The sequence below is a fragment of the Eptatretus burgeri genome, chromosome 4 (assembly GCF_056783735.1).
Source record: "Eptatretus burgeri isolate ZD-2024b chromosome 4, Ebu_testis_v1, whole genome shotgun sequence".
Lineage (NCBI taxonomy): Eukaryota > Metazoa > Chordata > Myxini > Myxiniformes > Myxinidae > Eptatretus > Eptatretus burgeri.
This window is the reverse complement of record NC_140964.1, coordinates 136101197-136120052: the sequence shown is the minus strand read 5'-3', so window position 1 is coordinate 136120052 and position 18856 is coordinate 136101197. Positions and strand designations below refer to the sequence as shown.

The 18856-nt window shown below is 42.1% G+C and overlaps 1 protein-coding gene across 1 annotated transcript in view; it reads left to right on the top strand.

Annotated features, from left to right (window-relative positions):
* Positions 1–18856, top strand: part of OBSCN (obscurin, cytoskeletal calmodulin and titin-interacting RhoGEF) — a 498370-nt gene that overhangs the window by 323592 nt on the left and 155922 nt on the right. The window contains exons 82-87 of the mRNA XM_085876584.1: positions 1054–1183; positions 5075–5174; positions 10359–10401; positions 15556–16602; positions 17604–17678; positions 17873–18153. Of these exons, the coding sequence (XP_085732710.1) occupies positions 1054–1183; positions 5075–5174; positions 10359–10401; positions 15556–16602; positions 17604–17678; positions 17873–18153 (1676 nt within the window). The remainder of the gene's footprint in view (positions 1–1053; positions 1184–5074; positions 5175–10358; positions 10402–15555; positions 16603–17603; positions 17679–17872; positions 18154–18856) is intronic.

Genomic DNA, 18856 nt, shown 5'->3' with positions numbered 1-18856 from the left:
TATGCCCAGAGAGAGATATAGATAGATAGATAGATAGATAGATATGCTTTACGAACAACACAACACACATGGTGGCTTCAGAAAAAACATGGCGGCTTCAGAAAAAAAAAACTTCAGAAAAAACACACACACACACACTCTGACATTTATTCGTATGGATGAACGGCATGTTCAATATGACCACCATTTTGGCAACACAATTCGTCCATTTAACTGTCCCTCAGATGAATATGGCACCACCATTATGGCACGGTTTAACAGAGTGTACCCAACGTTAACTTTATTCATCATTCAGTGACACTTTGATAATGCTGATTGGATTTCGACAAACACTCTATCAGTTGATCATTCAAGTTTCACGGACATGCACCTCCTCTGAAACCTCGATGTTTTCTCAATGCATGAAGATATTTATTCATTGAATGTGAAAGTCTGAACGGATATTCCACAAGACTATCTTGATATATTACTTTTGATCAGAGTTTTATAGCCAATGAGTTTCACTTGTGTGAAATGTGAAGGGCATTCCCTCGCTTCGATACAAGATCGAAGCTCATCCATGGAAGAGCAAGGTGACTGAGTAAACAAAAAAAAAGGCAATGAATGAACTGACTCCTATCCACCTCGAAGGCCTTCATCCGCAACTTGATGGAGTACTGCTCTCCCCTCTCTCCTGGCTCCCTTTGAGCTTTTTGGTCCTTCTTCAGGATGTACTAAAAAGTTTGAACAGGAATTTGGTACTTCTTCAGGATGTCGGCGATAAGTCACCTTCTCGTCACAGAAGACACCATGGGATCTTTAGCGTCTACCAACTATCTAACTAATGTTAGCAGATGGATCCCTGGTTTAACATCCATTTAAGGGAGGGCACACTTTGCATGTTGCGCCGTGCGTGTGAAAACAACCCAATGGTTTATAATCATGATGAGAATCGAACCCAGGTATGATCACTCAAAGAGTTAGTGCACTCCTTCTGCATTCTCAATGACTAACCCTCTTGATGAAACATTCAGTATTCCTTTCTCTGATTCCCTTTCCCTGTGATTTCACCAGGTGGTTGAAAAATGGACATGAGATTGTGGAAGGTTCAAAGTACCAGATGGGAGTTGATAGGACGCAAAGCCAAGTTTCCCTTATCATCAGGGATGCTGAGCATGATGACATCGGCCTCTATACATGCGTGGTAAGATCTCCGAAATAGGAGTTTTTTTTTTTACAACAGCTTTTTGCCCCATGCCTGCGAAGCGAAAAGTGGGGTTAAGTAATTGGTTCACTTTGTCCGTCTGTCCATCAACAAACATGAGTTTTTGATCAAGGAACTACTTCGTTTCAATTGAATGTTAGATTTTATTGAATGTTATATTTTATTGAATTATATTTTATTGAAGGTTATATTTTATTGAATGTTATATTTTATTGAATGTTATATTTTGTTGAATGTTATATTTTATTGAAGGTTATATGTTATTGAAGGTTATATTTTATTGAATGTTATATTTTATTGAAGGTTATATGTTATTGAATGTTATATTTTATTGAATGTTATATTTTATTGAATGTTATATTTTATTGAAGGTTATATGTTATTGAATGTTATATTTTATTGAATGTTATATTTTATTGAAGGTTATATTTTATTGAATGTTATATTTTATGGAAGGTTATATGTTATTGAAGATTATATTTTATTGAAGGTTATATGTTATTGAATGTTATATTTTATTGAAGGTTATATGTTATCGAAGGTTATATTTTATTGAAGGTTATATGTTATTGAAGGTTATATGTTATTGAATGTTATATTTTATTGAAGGTTATATGTTATTGAAGGTTATAAGTTATTGAATGTTATATTTTATTGAAGGTTATATGTTATTGAAGGTTACATTTTATTGAATGTTATATTTTATTGAAGGTTATATGTTATTGATTGTTATATTTTATTGAAGGTTATATGTTATCGAATGTTATATGTTGTCGAATGTTATATTTTATTGAATGTTATATTTTATTGAAGGTTATGAGCCTGGTGTTGGCGTAGTGGTTAGGGCAACGGCTTGGGATCCAAAAGGTCCTGAGTTCAAGCCCCATTGGGCCACTGAATTAATACACCAGGGGGTTGACTCAGCCTGTCATCCTTCCGAGGTCAGTGAAATGAGTACCAGTGTACTGGGCCGGTGTATACTCTGGTTAAAATAGGTGTACCAGATCCCTGTGTCGCAAGAGGAGACCAGGGTTGCGTCAGGAAGGGCATCCGGCATAAAACCTGTGCCAAATCACTATGCGGATCATACGGATGATCCGCTGTGGCGACCCCGAAAGGGAGCAGCCGAAAGAAGAAGAAGAGATATTTTATTGAAGGTTACATGTTATTGAAGGTTATATTTTACTGAATGTTATATTTTATTGAAGGTTATATGTTATTGAAGTTATATGTTATTGAATGTTATATTTTATTGAATGTTATATGATATTGAATGTTATATTTTATTGAATGTTATATTTTATTGAATGTTATATTTTATTGAAGGTGATATGTTATGTTATTGAATGTTACATTTTATTGAAGGTTATATGTTATTGAATGTTATATTTTATTGAATGTTAAATTTTATTGAAGGTTATATTTTATTGAATGTTATATTTTATTGAATGTTATATTTTATTGAATGTTATATGTTATTGAATGTTATATTTTATTGAAGGTTATATGTTATTGAATGTTATATTTTATTGAATGTTATATTTTATTGAAGGTTATATTTTATTGAATGTTATATGTTATTGAAGGTTATATGTTATTGAATGTTATATGTTATTGAATGTTATATTTTATTGAATGTTATATTTTATTGAAGGTTATATGTTATTGAATGTTATTTTATTGAATGTTATATTTTATTGAAGGTTATATGTAATTGAAGGTTATATTTTATTGAATGTTATATTTTATTGAAGGTTATGTTATTGAAGGTTATCTGTTATTGAATGTTATATTTTATTGAATGTTATATTTTATTGAATGTTATATGTTATTCAAGGTTATATTTTATTGAATGCTATATTTTATTGAAGGTTATATGTTGTTGAAGGTTATATGTTATTGAATGTTATATTTTATTGAATGTTATATTTTGAACATTAATCGGTAAACGAACCTGTAGTTTATCAGCACTTTGGCTCTGAATTCATCCCGATTGTGCATACCCTGAGAGGAGGAAGATTTTTTTCTTTTTACTCTGTCTGTCTGTCTGTCTGTCTGTCTGTCTGTCTGTCTGTCTGTCTGTCTGTCTGCCTTCATGTTTTTTGAAAAGACTGCCAGGCTGACAACCACCAAATTTGGCACACAGACCAAGTCTGACCCAGCGATTGATCTTTGGTTATTTTCATCCACCAAATCAGCCTTTAAAGACATACGATGACCCTTAAGACCCTGAAAATACCCTGGTAACACTGGGTACCTTTGCTACTCTACCGGTCAAAAGTTTTAGAACAGCCCCATTTTTTCCAGTTTTTACTGAAATTTAAGCAGTTTAATGTGTCAATGTCCTCTGAAATTAAAGCATAGAACAAATAAACAATCGCAGATAAAAAAATAAATCATGGAATCGTTTTGTTGAACAAAATTTAATCTAAATCTTTGACTCATCAAAATTGCCACCTTTTGCAGATATAACAACCGAACGTACTCGTGCCATTCTTTCGACAATTGAAATCAAATATTGTTCGGAAAGTTCTTCCCAACACTGTTGCAGAAGTTCCCATGAATGTGTTGCACTTGTAGGTTGCTTTGCTTTCACCCTTCTGTCCAGTTCATAACCAGCTCGATGGTGTTTAAGTCTGGAAACTGCTGCAGAACAGCTGCAGTTGCTAACCCATTACTTGTTTCCTGAAAAGGGCCTTTTTGAAACCACTCTGAAATTTACATTCTTTTTCAGTTTTTGGTAACCTAAGCTCTTTTTTTTTTTAAACCTCTGGCAGTTTACTGCTCAGCTTTGTACCCTTTCAGGTTATTCACTGGACTTGAACTGCTTAAATTTCAGTAAAAACTGGAAAAATGGGGGTGTTTTAAAACTTTTGACCGGTAGAGTAGTTGAAAATAATTCCAAACAGGAAACTTACTGCTTTTAGCAATTTCATAAAGGACACAAAAAATAGACACGAATAACTAATGCAATGTGTTAAATGAGGTGGTGTAATGAACGCTGCGTCAACGACGGTAAACTTCAGGAAAAAAGTTTTTTTTTTTTTTTTTTCTACATTCTTTAAAATCTTTATTTTATTTCAATTGAATGATATACTTGAACACTGGAGAGCACAAATTGCCTTTTTGGCGCTTTCAAAACCTTTCCGTCAACTGGAAGGACAAAATATTCCGTTAAATAATTGCACAAAATATTACGGTATTTCAGGTCATGTCGACCAATCAAATTTGCCGTCCGTACACCCCACCCATGTCCTTATTTCTCAAGACTGCGTGGGGTAAGGTGTTCTTTGAACTCTCGAGTTTAACTTTATGTGAAATATTTTGATAAAACAATGTAAGTAAATTAATTATGAAAAAAAAAATACCGCAAACAGTAAAGAACAAGTATGTAAATTACTTCTGGAACTGATTGTCGCCCCATAAGGGATCATAAGCAAATTACAAGCAAACAATTAATTTGTATATAATGAGAAATAATCTATCTGAGAAGCAGAAAAAGAAAAGGGAGACAAATAAGAGAAAATAAATCAACGTGAATAAAAGCCAAGAAACATGGTAAATCGTAAAAACATGGTAAATAGAATATCCATGTTGATGAATTGGCACAAACATAACCTGCTCACAGACAGACAGACAAATGAACAAGGGTGAAACAGAAAGTCCATCCACCTTCGCCGGCAGAGGTAACTGAACTTTTTACCCAAATCCCAGTTGATCTCGTCGTTTAACGTGATATTATTTTCTGAACACGTGGGCTTACGTGTGGAATGCTGGGCATGAAGAACTCCAAAAAAGGATTCATCCTTTGAACGATAAAATAATTATTAAATTGTTAATTATTTATCCTTTTTCCTGTTTTCCCAACAGCTGAGTAATGAAGTTGGTGAATCAAGTGACTCAGTTCGGCTGTTTGAGCCTTCTCACATGACGGTGGTCAGGCCATCACAGGCTGCTGTTCTGGTCGAAGGTCAGAGTACTTCTTGCCCTGCAGTATACATTTTTGTTGGTGCACACCAGTATACCAAAACTAGAGCTGATAAGTGCATCACATCAATGTACACATCCATTGCAAAAGAATAATCCAATGCGATAGTTTTAAGTATCTGTGACAAAATATCGTTTTGAGGCTTTCATCTTTCTGGCAGGCCTGAACAGGTAGCCAAGAGGTATGCACACTTGCCTTTGAGCTTTCTCGTCTGGGTTGGAATGTCGGCCCAGTTATAAACCGTCACTATGGTGTTTCACAGCCGGGGTGAGCCATCAATGCGTGGGGCCGTCCATCAGAGGGACGTAAAGCCGGAGGACACGTGTGCGCCAGCACCGGTCGGAGGTGGACATTAAAGATCTCCCAGTGCCTTTCGACAAGAGGAAGCGAGTTATCGTCGGCATGCAGACCAAATTCCAAAATCCCAGCTCTATCGAGCCTACAGGGTCACTGCATCATCACAGCCCAGTCACACTCACTGCGAGGATGCAACGAGAACTCACATGTAACATACTAAATAAGAGAGGTTGTTTTTTAACCTCATTTTTAGCTCACCGAGAACGTGATTCCAGGCAGCTTATGGGATGGTGCATTGTCTGTCTGTCCGTCCGTCCGTCTGTAAATACTTGCAACTTCTCGGAAACTACACACACAATTTCGATGAAACTTGACCACAACCTTCAACGCCCGTGATGTACCAAAGTCTGTTCACGGCATTAAAAAAAATTCCACAGGTATTTACTTTCTTCTGTTCCATATTTTGTGGGTCATCCGTGCCTTCCAGTGGTTCCCTGGTTTTCTTATCCAGCCGCTACCAGGTGAGCGGGTATTTCCCCTATTAGTCCATCAGCCGTAAGCTGTATCGTGCAGTTTCGTTCCACTCATCAGGGGGTGGGGGGGGGGTAGACAAAACCTTGATGATATGATAGTATGTATGCAAAAGTTCTCCACTCAAATAGCTACAGTTATTGTGTATTTTTATCTTAAAAATCGATGCATTCCCCGCGCTCTCATTTGAATTTTCTCCACTCGGATCACGTGTGGGCCACGTGGCGCCTCGACAGCCAATAGATCGGCTGACATCGTATGCAAATTACATCAGACTGCGTACCTACCAACCCTACCGATTCGCGCGGTAGCCTACCCATTTTCTATCGCTCCCAACGCATACCGATTTTATTAGTCAGACGTACCGCATTTGGAAATTGTTATTGGAAAAAATAAATAGTTGTGTTTTTTTCAGTTTTGCGTTCATTTCTCACTGCCAAGATCGTATTACACGCGGCTGCTTCTACATTCTACAAAACTCCTCCCTGACCTTGATTTCTTATCTCGTCAGCGATTGGTTATCGCTTCCAAACCAAGCATGACCAATCGGGTGGGATGACAGGAAACAGCGGGCATTCATTTCAAGACAACGCGCCATTTTCCATTCATGATCAAAGACTGCAGTCAACAGAGAGGACTCATCGCTCCAGTGCTCGACAACAATGCAAATACCAGAAAAGAAAAAACCACCCCCACGCTGGGTCAACAAGTTTAAGCCAAGTTGGACAACAGAGTTCAAGTGTATCAAGGCTTTGCGTGAGGGAGACAGACATGCCTTCTGTGATTGTGCCGATCAGACTTCTCCATCAGTCATGGGGGATACAAGCTGTCGCTGAACAGGACAACCAGAGGTCGAACAGGGAGCTATTTGTCGGTTTCCAGGCAATGCAGCTCATTGTGAAGAACGCCCCAGAGGGGACCAGTGGAGTGACGAAATTCAGAACAGAGGTCCGAATGTTCTACGTTGGTTCCTTGACCTACATGACGGACAAATTCCCATTCCAGGACCCTTTGATCAGGAATGCGGTCATCGTGGACCCAGCCTCCTCCAAGACAGCTTCCATGCAGAACCTACTTACACTGGTTGAACAGCTCCCTGCATCTGTTGCCCCAGAAGAGAACAGAGATGCGCTGTGCAGAGAGTTCTGCACATATCAGTCAGATGTCATCCTGCCAGAATATGACCCAGATGAGAGGGTGGATGTGTTTTGGGCAGCCATGGAGAAAATGACGGACCCTGCCACTGGCACCAGCCAGCCCGTTTACCCATCGCTCTGTAGACTGGCCAAACGCGTCCTGCTGATCCCTCACAGTAACGCCTACTGCGAGTCCCTTTTCATCATGGTCAAGAATATGACAACTGATCAGAGGAGCACGTTGGGACGCGGCAAGGAAGGTCACACCAAGTCAAGCGTGTACGAGGACAGCCATGGCGTCAGAAACGCTCTGTGTGGTTTGCTGGCAGGGAAGATTAACATCTTCAAGCCGGATGGAGTCAGCTGCTTCTCGTGGAAGCCAGATGCCGACCTTCTTAAGAAGGCCAAATCAGCCACCTACCAGGCTCTGAATAGCTAAATGTGCATCTTAACTGTTCAAACCTGAAAACTGTAAATATGTTATGAAATCAGAGTGGCCAGTCATTTCATTCACAAAGATGTATCAGTGAGTTTATGTAAACTCTTGTGTACATGTATGGGCACATACATGTGGAGCTTGGACAGTGAGTAATTTATGGAAACGTGACTGATGATCATGATGTCTTAGAAAAATAAAGATTGGTGAGTAGATCAACCATGTTAAGTTTTCTCTTTTTCACTCTAAAAATATGTTGATATATTTCAGCTAACTGTGGTCTCAAAATGCAGGAGATTGCACCATTTTGCTTCATTTTTTTTGAAAATTTCCCGGGGGGGGGGGGGGAAATTGGCATGCCCCCCCGGACCCCTCTAGGGACACATGCTACTGCGTCACACACTAGCCTGCTGCTTTTCCTTCAATAAGGATTGGCAGGTATGAGACTGTCATGTGACCAGCAAAGTTCTCCAAGACGGCAGCTTCCTACAGGGAGGAAATCACTGGCAGCTGATCGGCGATTTATCGGTAATTTTTGATGAATATGGCCAGTGAGGACGCTCCCCAGTGTATTATTCACCAGGACAATGCAGCAAATGAAGAAGTAAAACGTTTTACCCCAGTAAGATGGGATAATTGGAGAGAAAGTGTCAACAAATGGCTCGTCTTAGACGGGTCACGAACGACGTTTAGCCGAGTGCACGAGTGCATATTGAGTGTGAAGAAATCCCTAGTCATCTGGGCTATCACGACACTTGCTACCGTCGCTTCATCAATGCAAAAAGAATACGTGGGGCTGAGAAACGTTGTTCACAAACCATGCATGATGACTCAGCGATTGTTGATGATTGCATTATGAACCATCGCCAAAAAGACTGCGCTCTGCATCGAACATGACTGGACATGTTGTATACCTGCAACTCCCACGAAAAGCCAAAATTAGGTTACCCCGCTTTCCCTATTGTAGTAGTCGGGGCCATCTAGGGGCTGATGCGGTGACGGGTAAGGAGGCTGGGTTCCCACCCCGTGAGGTCTGGAACGTCCTCAACACGAGAGCCGAACGACATGGGTGTAAAACATAAAAATATAATTGAATCAACTCTCCGCGACACACAATAACGCCCGGCTTCCCGTTACATCGACTCAACCCTGCGGGGCTGGCCCCAGGCCACCCTGACAATGGCGAGGTGAGGGTTGCTCTTCCCAGACGAAGATGCCACACGACTAGCGATGCGGCAAAGTCAATCCTCGCGCTGACTGGGTGTGCCTCAAGTGTCGATCAGCGCCGGTTCGACTGCCCAGTTGTCTGCTCCGCCTGCCGTATGTATGTAATGTCCGGCCGTGGCTGACCGGCTATATATAAAGCTGTCCGATGCAGGGTCAATGGCGTTCATTCGATGGGTCGATGCGCTGGCGTTGCACAATGGTTAGTCCCCCCCCCCCCCGCACCGGCACTCCGGGTACAATCGGCCCATGATCGAAGTTAGTCCTCCCGCGCCGGTACTCTCGGCTAAACGTCGTTCGTGACCGTCTAAGACGAGCCATTTATTGACAATTTCTCTCCATTTATCCCATCTTACAGACGTAAAACGTTTGACTTCTTCGTTCGCTACATTGTCCTGGTGAATCATACACTGGGGAGCGACGGAGCGTCCTCACTGGCCATATTCATCAAAAATTACTGAAAATTCGCCGATCAGCTGCCGGTGATTTCCTCCCTGCAGGAAGCTGCCATCTTGGACAACTTAGCTGGTCACATGACAGTCTGACGTAATTTGCATAAGATGTCAGCCGATCTATTGGCTGTCGATGCGTCACGTGGCCCACACGTGATCCGAGTGGAGAAAATTCAAATGAGAGAGCGCGGGGAATGCATAGATTTTCAAGATGAAAATACACAATAACTGCAGCTATTTGAGTGGAGAACTTTTGCGTACGTACGTATTTGGATATATACTATCATATCATCAAGGTTTTGTCTACCTCCCCCCCCCCCCCCCCCCGATGAGTGGAACGAAACTTGATTTTCAGGCACTTCCTGAGCCATGGCTGATGGCCTATATGTTTTAGAAGTTACTATGTACATGTATACTTTCATATACACCCTGATAAAATTCCTTTGTGAGAGGATGGAGGGGAAGAGTAGAGGTGGGAGGATGGAGGGGATAGGAGGACGTGGGAAGAGGGAGGGGAAGGGGATGGGGTGGGAGGAGGGAGGTGAAGGGGTGAGATGGGGGTCTGGAAGGGGTGGGTTGGGAGGGGGAGGGGGAGATGAGGGAGGGGACGGGGTGTCGGGTAGGAGGGGGAGAGGTGAAGGGGTGGGGTGGGAGTCCGGAAGGGGGTGGGGTACCATGAGGGAGGGGAACGTATGGGAGGATGGACCCGGCGTTGAGTGGCAATGCCACGTACCTTTTCTCGAATGAAATGATGATCATTGTGCTGTAATCTTTCCTCCATATTCATGCTCATTCTCACATTACTAATTCATTCATGATTCCATTTCATATCGTAAACGATTTGCATCGTTGCATCACATTTAAACAGAAAACCAACAGCTATTTGGAGTTTCATCCCTTCCTAAATTTGTCCTTTCACAAGATAACTTTTTTCATCATCTTATCAGCATTGTAATGCAGAGGGTGAAACTTATCAGATACCTCCCGAATTATTTTGTCCATCTTGAGAAGATACACAATGTGTCCTGATGATTCTCGTATTCACATTACCGTGTGCTTTGTTGTTGTTGTTGTTCCTGAATTTTTGCAGTAACAGAGCAAGAAACCAAGATGCCAAAGAAGACGGTGATTATGTAAGTTTATTGGTTTTTGTAATACACATTCCTACATTCCATGTGAAAGGATGGATACCTTTATCTCTTTTGGACAACCTGTTTGCATTCATGACGTTGTAATTAAAACAAAGAAAACCAGACGGTGCAATGGAACACGAGAGAGTGTATATGAACGTGAGTGCTGGTCTGCGTTGTCCTGTTGAACCATGAAACGATGGACCTTATCAACTGAAGACTCGTGAGAGTAGCTGAACCACCATGAAAATGGAAGTGTAGTCGATATTTGGAGCATTATCTCTTCATCAGAGCAAAAAAGGGGGCATTGTGGGTGGAAAGGTGGGTTCATAGAATCATGGGAATTGGTCAAAGGTCAAATCGTCAGGGGTTGAAGGTCAAGAGTCAGGGGATAGATATTGAAGAGTCTGCCCTGAGTTCATTCCTTTTCGCGCTGCATGGTCATTTGAGCTCACACAAGCGCCACGGTTCTCCGACAGGGCAGCCATTCTCCAGGAAATGTCGCCGTACCAGCTCTAATTCTACCCCGTCCACTCAGACGAATTTCAACGGCTCACTCCAAACTATCCCGACTTCGTTCAGGGCCGATCATCAACCATCTTCCTCAGGGGAAAGTGCAAAATTGAAACCATCCTGGGTCCTCACGATTGGCTCCTGGCAATGCCATCTCTGCCCTGGTTGCATGAGGGGGCATCAGTTTGGAGACTTTAAAACCATCGGCCAAGTTCAAACGCTGGTTTGAATTCACGACCTCTGATTGCCTCGGTGTCGAAGTCCACAGCACCCCTCGATAGGCGACGTCCTCGCGTTCAAAGCGTCCATTCAGGAGGAATGTGCCCTGAAGCTCGATGACGTCGCATGTGGTGCACTCATGGACGACTTCAAAGAAGAATAAGAAAAATAAAAAAAAATCCGAGAAATGGCAGACATATATATATATATATATATATATATATATATATATATATATATATATATATATATATATATATATATATATATATATATATATATATATATATATATATATATATATATATAACAGGGGAATTGGAAAGTTATCAGAGGATGATGAGCCGGACACCCGGCTTCTGGTTCACTAATGGAAACTGATACGACAACTAATCGAAACGTAACGAAGATACTGACGACGCTAAATAGTTATCCCTCCAATTGGGATCATTTTATGCCTCACATTACTAATGCAAGTTTCACATGAGCAAAAAATTTCATTTCATATGATCAGTAAATGTGAGTAATGGCCACAAAGCTGAAGAAATTGTTACACAACGTTCTCCAATGTGTTGTTCACTGTTCTCAAAATAAAATAAATAAATTATATATATATATATATATATATATATATATATATATATATATATATATATATATATATATATATATATATATATATATATATATATAATGTTAATATATGCACACACGAGTACGTATGGACATGTTCAGTACAAGCAAATACCACGCATCACTTCACGAACAGGAATACTAAGAGAGGGGGATTGGGGAGAGGGGTGGGGTAGGAAGATAGGGGGAGAGTGAGGAGGGGGAGTCTGGTGTTGGCCTAGCGGTTAGGGTGGCTGACTTGGGATCCTAGGGTCCTGAGATCGAGCCCCATTGGCTGCTGAATTAATACCTGGTGGGGTTGACTCAGCCTGTCGTCCTTCCGAGGTCAGCAAAACGAGTACCAGCATACTGGTAATAGGGACACTGCATCAGTGGCACAGCCGCGTCCCTGACCAATGATGCAACCAGCAGCCATAAGGCTGCACTCAAAAGAGAGAGAGAGGACCTGGGGGAAGGAGGGGGGGAGAGAGGAGGGAAGGGGAGGAATGAGTGGAGGAAGGGAAGGCAGCATGAGGGAAGGCAAAGGAAAGGCAGCGAGAGTGGGAAGGGAAGGCAGTGTGAGGGGAGGGGAAGGGAAGGCAGTGAGAGGAGGAAGGGAAGGCAGTGAGAGGAGGAAGGGAAGGCAGTGAGAGCGAGAAGGGAAGGCAGTGAGAGGAGGAAGGGAAGGCAGCGAGAGGAGGAAGGGAAGGCAGCATACTGGGGTAAAAGTGCTTTCAAGTGTCGATTGTGAAAGCGAACTTGTTGCTGCTGCAGATGTTGGTTTCTTTGAATCCGCATTCTCAACCGTCACTAATAGGTACTCCCTCTGGTGTGTGTGTTTTTCAAATGTTTTAGCATATTGTACGTATTACAGTAATGAACAATGTCCATTGAACAAAGTGAACGTGCAACTTTCGGACTGTCTTCTTTCATCTTCCAGAAATATGTCCAAACTGCACTTCTGGACCTTTTGAATTGTTCGTTGTCAAAACTTCATCAGTCGATGTATTGCCTGCCTCTCCATCAGCAAAGCAATCGGCACGCTATTCCGGCCAACTCCAAATGCCTTGCTCTTCATATCGTGCTTTGTTTGCAAGTGATTTGCTTTTGCTGCTATATTGCAAACGGGAAGCCCCAGGGGTATGTTCTTTTTCAATTAATACAATACCAAGCCATGTGTAATCGGAACATGTCCAACAAGGATTGAAAAAAATCCCCCCCCCCCAAAAAAAAGCAAAACACTTATTTCTTGAAGTAGGAATTACTCGGAATCGACGTCGATTCTGGTTCATGGCTCCTTTCCTGTTGATTCCATGGTTGGAATTGAGTACTTTGGAATCGATTCCACCCACCACTATGAAGCACTCAAGCAAGCACAACAACGAAACGGTTGATAAGGAACAGCTGACTGGGTCGTACTACACACTGTCCGGAGATGTCTGGAGATGACCGGAGTCGTCAGCAATGTGTGAATTGGACAAATGAACACGTTATTTATTTATTTATTTGTTCATTTATTTTCGCAGTCGGAACTGCTGCTAAGTTCAATTGCACGGTGTAAATTCTGAAATTCCGTTCAGGTTAAAAGATTCTAGAGCTTTACACATTTCAGCTGTAATGCTTATAAATGTACAGAGTGTTGCATGGGGATGGAGAGGGGAGGATCTTGGGAAGAGTTAAGCGTGAGGTGAGAGGAAGGGAAGGAAGATGCGCAAGGAAGCGTTAATTATGATTCGTATTGTCTCATCAAAATTATTCTGGAAAGAGAATAACAGTGAAGATGGAAACAAAATAATGTCTGAAATGCATTTTACAATTTGCACATTGTTTGACACTCTGGATATCTCTGGATATCTGGACAAATACTTCCACAACTCTTAGAAAGGCAACTTTGCACTGACGTTTTTAATACACCCCTTTTATGGGATACGTGCCGTGAATCAATGTCTGTATCTTGCGCCGTCAAAACAAGTGTGCAGGTTCAGGACGTGCAGTTGATGAACGGTCAGCCGTATGTACGGAATGTGCAAGCCCTGAGGGAATTCTCTCGCAGGATGGAATCTTTCTGCACCGCGGCCATTGTACAGTGAGGAGTGGGGAGGGGTGGCTCTGACATGAGATGCCCAGAGAGGTTGTCGACGTGGAATGTCAACGTGGATGACACCCCGAGTGTTACGTTGGTTCCTCATGAACTCGACCAGTCTGCCGGCAGGAGAGGACCCACACCTGTGAAGGTGCACTAGATCACGATCGGGTCTGTGGTCAACGTGGCCCCAATGATACAAGGCTCACAACCCGTCGCAGCCCATCTCCGCTGTGCACAGCTCGCTTGGCAAAACAAACTTGACCGCACTCCGCCACCCCAAAGACTCCGTGCTGTGGAAGCTGGATCTCTCGTTCACCTCCTTGACCTCCTCCATGTCGCTTCTCCTGAATGCTCATCACGTCACTTTATATTGTAACGACGCAAGGTCAACCCCGAAACAAGGTGACAGACAGTCTGAGTTTCAAGATTGACCAAAGCTTGACCATTGGTTCCAAGCATTGTTTTCCATAACGAATCTTTCACCCAGTCCATCTCCCCCCAATGTGGCAGTGTAGCTCTCATGTTATTGGAACATTGTAGCCTCAACAAAAGTCATCATCAAAGTTCTGTTGATAATATAATCCATCATGGTGCTGCGATGCCAATGACACGCATTCAGTTGTCTGCGAACGTATCCTTTCACCCAAGGCCTTATAACATTTACTTAATTCAAGTTGCCTTTTTTTTTTTTACAGTTTCTCTCACAATTATGTCGTGCAAGTTGCCTTTGACACAGAACCTACAATATTTAACATTTCCAATTATACAGGATTTACTAATCCGTAACACTCATGTTAAGAGATTCTAGAGCTTATCGCATTTGTGTAAATTAAATAAAGCCACGAATACTCTGAGATGCCCAGAATGTCAAACAATGTCCGAATTGTACAAATGAGCACTTTTTTTTATCAGTCGGAACTGCTGTGAAGATCAATTAAGAAGTTTAAAGGTTGAAATTTGACTCGGGTTATGAGATCCTAGAGCTTATCGCATTTGCGGAAATGAAATAAAACCATGAACACTGTCGTCTCCGGGCGTTTATAAGCATTGCAATGTATCCAGTGATTCTCTATAAGCATTGCGATGTATGCAGCAATTTGTATGTTTGAAGATGAGGCATTCGATGATACGAGTGAGGAAAAGTGAAAAACTATTTCATGAGCGCATCATCGTTCAGGGACCATTGCGGCCTGTTTCAAGTCAAGGGATTGTTTAGCAGGCCGAACAAAATGGCGATTAAGACCCCCAGCAAGCCGACAGAGGGCTGACCAAGGATGACGCCTTGACAAAGGATAATTCAGTGAGGCTGTTAATTATCCTCAAAAGGTGTGTTTAAAATAACTCAAACATCCAATTTTCATTCATGCACTCCCTTGAGGTTCCCTTAGTTTGCATGCAAAGTTTGGGGCCGATTGGTTTCATGGTTTTTGGAGTTATGGATTCTATCGCACACACAAACAAACACAAACATACACAAGAATAAAATAAATATAAACAAACACAAACACAAACACAAACACACACACACACACACACACACACACACACACACACACACACACACACACACACACACACAAACACAAACACACACACACTGACATCTACTATTATCAGTGTGTATAAATGATGCAAAATTAGTCAAATATCTAATTTGCTTGAAGTACTTGATGAAGTTGTATTTTAGAATGTCAAGGAGCTGACTTCACCTGTGTTGATGCCAACAGAGAAGAAACCATCACGACGGTGGTGAGGAGCCCTCGTCTCGGACAGCAGCGAGCATGTTCACCTGGCCGTTACTCATCTCATTCGACCTCTCCGTTACCCCCTTCATCGTTCCCCACATCCCCTCGAGAAGCATCGCCGTGTCCCGCCTGGGTGCCTTCTTTTGAAAGAAACATCGACTCGATTCATGGAAGCACCGAGTTGGCTGACTATGTGAAATTTGTCACACAAGGGGATGAGCCAACAGGTCAACCCTTGGCTCTGTCACCTGAATTAACCTGGGAGAGACCTGGCTCAGTCAGCCCCATGGGACACGTTAGCACAACAGGGATTCCAACTGTGATGATCACCAGTCCTGAGGAACTGATGGAGACAACACAGAGCAGTGGTGCTGCTGGACCAGTAGGGCAGGCGCAGTGGGTTGAAGTTGAAGAAGTCACCGAGGTAAAGGTGAAAAAGGGTCCAAGGAGAAATCAAATGAGTTCCCCTGTCTTTGGAAGTTCAGGTCAACAGTGGTTACAAAGAAAATCAGAAAATTCCAACAATTCCAACAACTGTGGTTTTGATGCTATACCATGGAAAGAAAAAGAGTTTCCTGGTAGGGGGGTAATAGATTTTGTGGAATCGCCTTCGACTTTTGCCTCTCACATTCAACAATGGGGAGATCATGGTCAACAGGCCATGAAGAGCAATTCTTTACCTGGTGCTGAAATGGTTCTTCAAGAAACTCCAGGAAAAAAGGATTTTGTGAAAAGTGCTGCTTCAGCAGATGAACATATTGCAGAGATGCTCGATATATGGTCTGTATTTACGAGAGAAGCTGCAGAACACAAGGCTGAAGGTCAAGTTGATCTTCAAAATCCTTTGGCTCCTGATAGAGTGAGACACTGCAATGCCTTACCATGGACACCAGGTAGATCTGAACTATATTTACAAGGAAGCAATGAGACCATCCCTGTTGTCAGGATGAGTGAAGACGAAGTTGTTGTTGGCACATCCTGGCAACAAACCAGTTCCTTGTCACTTTCTGCTGCTCAAGACCTCGTCTAGACAACAACGTCACCAGACTGCACGTCACTCAGAATATTTTGCAGTGTTGCACCTCCTTTTGTCTTGCAATTACAAAACCCTTTTGTATTTGTTTTTTTTTCAATGGCACCTTGTGACAAGCAAATAAGTTACGTGATATTGAGTTGATGCTTCAACATTCACCAAATTGATTTTTATAAAACCATGCTCAAAACTAGAAGGGTACTTGGTAGAGTGCACACCTCCGCCATGCAATGCCTGATCCACGAGAACATATCAGGCCCGATACATTTTTGAAATATCATACCACATAGTACGATTTTGTTTTTGGCCCAATCTCTCAATGGTGAAGAATCACTTTTAAAAAATAAATAATTCTCGTATCCAGATCCCGATTCGGATCTTCACCAAAATCGAACCAGTTCTTCCTTGTCTCACTCCCGACTTGTCCACCAAGTTTCGACATCGTGCGATATATCATTTTTAGCCCTATCTCTCAATGGTGAAGGATCACTTAAAAATTCCTCTAGTCGGATCCGGAGCCGGATCTTCATCAAAATCTTATCAGTCAGTCCTTGTCACACACCGAACCTGCCCACAAAATTTCATCAGGATCCATCCACATCTTTTTGAGATATCCTGCACACAAACAGACAAACAGACAGACAGAGAGGGGGGTGAAAACATAACCTCCTTCACCTTTGGTGGCGGAGGTAATGAGAGCATGGCAATAAATTGAAGAAAATTATCGAGATTACATGTCGATAATCTCTCTTGCCCTCCTATCTCAAATCATTAGTTATGGCTATTTTCCTAACCGTGCCTTCCTCCATGTTGGGCCATACTATTGCCAGACCGAAGCAATCGGATACACCGCATGTTAAAAATACCGTCCATGGCCCCAGAGGAAAGAACTTCATGGGGTGGGGTCTATGGGAGAGGCGTGAGAGTGTCATTCCCTGTCATGTGGACATGAGCATACGTAGAACAGTGTTATGTCATGGTTTCTCTTACTTTGTAGTGCTTTTGAAAGTGTGGTCGCCTTGCAGGTATTTCACTTGTGCATGGAGGTTAATATGACACAGCTGTATGTTTTGTAGGTTTCTAAACAGTTCAAAGCCAGGTTCAGTTTTGACCTGCAGGGTTCTTTTCCTTTTGGCACCATAAATGCAGGCAGGATCTCAGGCAGTAAGGCAAGGCTGTACAGCCAGCCCAACCAACTCAGACAAGCAAAGTCGGCCTGACTCGAGCGAACCTCATCGTTCTGCGAATGGCCAGTTGAATCTGCAGAATGGACCACCAGTCTCCTCCAGCGTTTCTGCGTGGTCTGTATGATTGCACGATTGCTGCTGGATGTGACATCCGTTTGCGAGTGGTAGTTTCTGGTGTTCCGAGGCCTGAGTTGCGCTGGTTTCAAGATGGAGTTCAACTGGAGCGTGGAACCGAAGTCTATGGGGCTCTTTGGCTGGAAGATTGCTTGCCCAAGGATGTCGGTGTCTACACATGTGTGGCTGTTAACGGTACTGGTGTAGCTTGCTCGAGTGCCCACCTCACTGTCGTCTTGCCTGAAGGTACACTGAGACCATGACAGCATGGCTGTAAAATGAAATAACAATAACATAAACAAAATAACTTCATTAATTGTTTGAGATGTTGGGGGTTTATTGTGCAAGCCGCATAATGTTGTTCGGCTATCTCAGTTAGTGATGAATAATAATACCACAAGTGTATTTTAAGGGTTATCTTATGAGTCACTATCTCTTTTATTTTCTTACCACTACCAATAATGGAGCACCTTCTCACAAGACAAATAGTTTTGGCGGAGACGTTATGTTGCACCTTTGGGGATGTTTTCATTGAAGTGCTGTTTACTCGATCGGTTTATGACTAAACAGAACGATTTGATTAAGAAAATGCCTTAAAACCCTGAAGTGTTGCCTTTTACCCAAAGAAGTTGCGTGCATCCTTTGTGCATGATCGCTTTTCCGAGCACATGAATAACGGTCATGACTTGTAACGATGACTTTAGAGACAGTATAGTCATGTATTTTGTCATAAACTGTTGTCCAAAGATTATTGTGCATCATTTAAACGTATTATACGAGCAAGAACTGCTCCTCAGCTGTTGCCTTCTGTTGTGGAGGAATTTGCATTCGAAGGTGTTGCGGTGTTTGGGAAATAAAAGCGGTGTCCACAGCCTCCCTGTCTTTTGTGTGCAAATCACTTCAATAATTTATGAATACTTGCAAAGTTTGACGGAAATCTGTAGGCTGT